This window comes from Micropterus dolomieu, linkage group LG01 (genome assembly GCF_021292245.1).
Source record: "Micropterus dolomieu isolate WLL.071019.BEF.003 ecotype Adirondacks linkage group LG01, ASM2129224v1, whole genome shotgun sequence".
NCBI lineage: Eukaryota > Metazoa > Chordata > Actinopteri > Centrarchiformes > Centrarchidae > Micropterus > Micropterus dolomieu.
The window spans coordinates 16,420,144-16,423,243 of record NC_060150.1 but is presented as its reverse complement, the minus strand read 5'-3'; the positions used below and the strand labels follow the sequence as shown (position 1 = coordinate 16,423,243).

Below are 3,100 nucleotides of genomic sequence, written 5' to 3'. Positions count from 1 at the left end.
GTTGCTAGTCTTATTGTTATTATTGTTATTATAATCATTAACATTACGATGGTTACCATTAACACTATTATAAATATCTGTACCATTTTTCATTTAGTCTATAGCAACATCACCTTCACTGTCTGTACCTCTGTGTGTATATTGTGTAGGCTGCCTCCCTCCCCTCTCTCTCTCTCTCTCTCTCTCTCTCTCTCTCCCCAACCGGTCGAGGCAGATGGCCGCCCACCCTGAGCCATGGTTCTGCTCGAGGTTTCTGCCTCTTAAAAGGAAGTTTTTTCTTGCCTCTGTCGCCTAGTGCTTGCTCTTGGTGGGAACTGTTGGGCTTCTGTAAATAACATCACAGAGTACGGTCTAGACCTGCTCTTTTATGAAAAGCGCTGTGAGATAACTGTTGTTGTGATTTGGCGCTATATAAATAAAATTGAATTGAATTGAATTGAATTGAATGTACTTAGTTTATGTTATGTGACTCCAGTCCACTGGAAGACACCAAGGTTCTGCAGACAACAACTGACTCTAAAGGATTTTCAGCCACATTTTATATATAATGACTTAATTTAAACATGTTAACTTGTAAAAGCACTTAAAGCAAGGCACCACAGTCCAAAATGAGGATTTTGCTTCAATCTGTCAATTTTCAGATTTCAAGTTATTTGCAACTATTAATACAAAACTTTCAGAAAATGTCAAAACAATCTTAAATAATGTTTATAAACATTATTATTTGTCTATTTTAAACCAAGTCTGTCAACTGCAGATAGTGTAAATGTCATCTTTGTTAGCATTTTCCATGTAAAAGTTCAACCAGTCTTTTTGAAACTCTCATATATATATATATATATATATATATATCATATTTCTATAAGAGATGTGCTCATGTGATAAAACCTTCAAGGCAGTTAGATTATCATTATTTTACACCGTTTCTTAGGTCAGATAGCATAAGACATTTACATATTTTTTCTTAAATAGCTTTTATCATTCTCATTTTATATGGTATTGTATGTATATGTGGGGAAAAAGGGATCCATCACACATGAGTGGTATATTTTGAATAAATCCATAAAAAAACAATATTTTGATGAATATACATTTGGTATATTATCACAATTAAACCAAAACAATTCATCTGAATCTTATCAATGTGCTGGAAAATGGATTTGTGTAAATGCAAATCAGTGTATATTTAATGAGGAAATACCTCATTTGCTTAAAAAAACATTCTATTTATGTACACTTTCCACTTGTAAAGTTTCATTCTGAAGTTGGGAAAAAAGCCTATTTGACTGTGGTGTCTCGCCTTAATGTATACAGGATGAATGAAAAGCTTACACTGTTACTCTGTGTATCTGGTGTGGATGTAAACATCATCAAATTAAAGCAGAGTTGTTTTATCGTGAATCTAACTGTGTTGCAGTGTAGATCCAGCACAATAGAAAATTTGACTATACAAATTTATTTATAATTGGGATTTTTTTAGCCCAAAACACATCATGTACTATGGTCCATTGAGGCTATAAATCTGGATTTCCCATCAGGGGTTCAATGCTTACCACCAAAGCTGCACAGATGGGGCCATGGATAATGTACAGCAAGGAAGTATCTGAGCTGACCCAACATCTGTGAAGGCATCAGATCATTATATTATGCAACATGGAAACACAAAACTTAAGGACAATGACATCTTTAGAACGTGTGGGTGTGATGATCAAAAAGACTTACTTGTCGTTGTAGTAGCAGTGGCGTGCTATTGAATGTATCACCGCCGGCACGAGTGGAAAACCTGCAAAATGAAACGTGAATATTCATGAGATTTGAGTGTAGGACAGTGTAATGCGCATAATGAAGTATTTACATAAATCCTCACTTACCCCACCCCAGTAGATAATACCACATGAGATGCTGTTTTTCTGCAAACACTGCCACAACAATCAGAGTGTGCAGGTAGATGCCCTCACAAAGCATCCAGAAGTAGTTACAGCTCAGTAGATACAGGTGGATGAACATGAGCAGCTTACAGCTTGCCTAGAAGGAAGTAATGCAAGTGTCAAGTCTTTACTGAAAACATAAATGTAGTAGTAGTAGTAGTAGTAGTAATATCTGGAAAAATAGATCGATAAAGTCAAATCACTCACAGAATCGTTGTACGTGTGTCCCTGTTTCTTTACCACTGTTGTGAGCCACACGACGGTTACGACTGAGTTTAGCACGAATGAGAGGAAGAGGTTTTTGTGGAGTGTTATCCTCTGGCAGCTTAAACTCCTGAGGGCAGCGAAGAGGAGACATACATTATTCATATTTCCTGACATTTCATTTTTGACGGATTTGCCATGAAATCCAATCGACTAGCTAATGTAATTTTATTTTCAAATGGTGAGTATCTGGACAAAAATCCAATTCATTGACAAGATATTAAACATTTATAACTCCAGACTTTATGGATTATTGTTGTGGAGGAAGACTTTATTAATGATTTACTAACATTCATAACAGCAGCAACCCTGTTGTGGCTTATTAAACAGTCAGAAACACCTTTTTTAATGAAGTAGTTCTCATTTGCTAATAAACCATCTGTTAGTCTGTTATCTGTTATTTAGATTTCTTATTTTCTACTAAGTCATCACATATTAAGTTATAAATATTAAGTTTAAGTTAATACACATTTGCTATGTGTATGACATTGATCAGAAAGTTTCATTAAAACACACCACAAAATACTCGTCATTTTTCACACCCTGATAAAACTTTAAAAGCCTACCTGCACATACAGTGGGTACGGAAAGTATTCAGACCCCTTTAAATTTTTCACTCTTTGTTTCATTGCAGCCATTTTCCAAAAATCAAAAAAGTTCATTTTATTTCTCAGTAATGTACACTCAGCACCCCATCTTGACAGAAAAAAACAGAAATGTAGAAATTTTTGCAAATTTATTAAAAAAGAAAAACTGAAATATCACATGGTCATAAGTATTCAGACCCTTTGCCGTGACACTCATATTTAACTCAGGTGCTGTCTATTTCTTCTGATCATCCTTGAGATGGTTCTACACCTTCATTTGAGTCCAGCTGTGTTTGATTATACTGATTGGACTTGATTAGG

The 3,100-nt window shown here is 35.1% G+C and overlaps 1 protein-coding gene across 3 annotated transcripts in view; it reads right to left on the bottom strand.

Annotated features, from left to right (window-relative positions):
- calcrlb (calcitonin receptor-like b) overlaps positions 1 to 3,100 on the bottom strand; it is a 16,882-nt gene that overhangs the window by 6,962 nt on the left and 6,820 nt on the right. For all 3 annotated transcript variants that reach the window (XM_046060187.1, XM_046060180.1, XM_046060195.1), the window contains exons 7-10: positions 2,136 to 2,262; positions 1,872 to 2,025; positions 1,723 to 1,783; positions 1,554 to 1,620 (exon numbers count right to left, since the gene is read on the bottom strand). In XM_046060187.1, the coding sequence (XP_045916143.1) occupies positions 1,554 to 1,620; positions 1,723 to 1,783; positions 1,872 to 2,025; positions 2,136 to 2,262 (409 nt within the window). The remainder of the gene's footprint in view (positions 1 to 1,553; positions 1,621 to 1,722; positions 1,784 to 1,871; positions 2,026 to 2,135; positions 2,263 to 3,100) is intronic.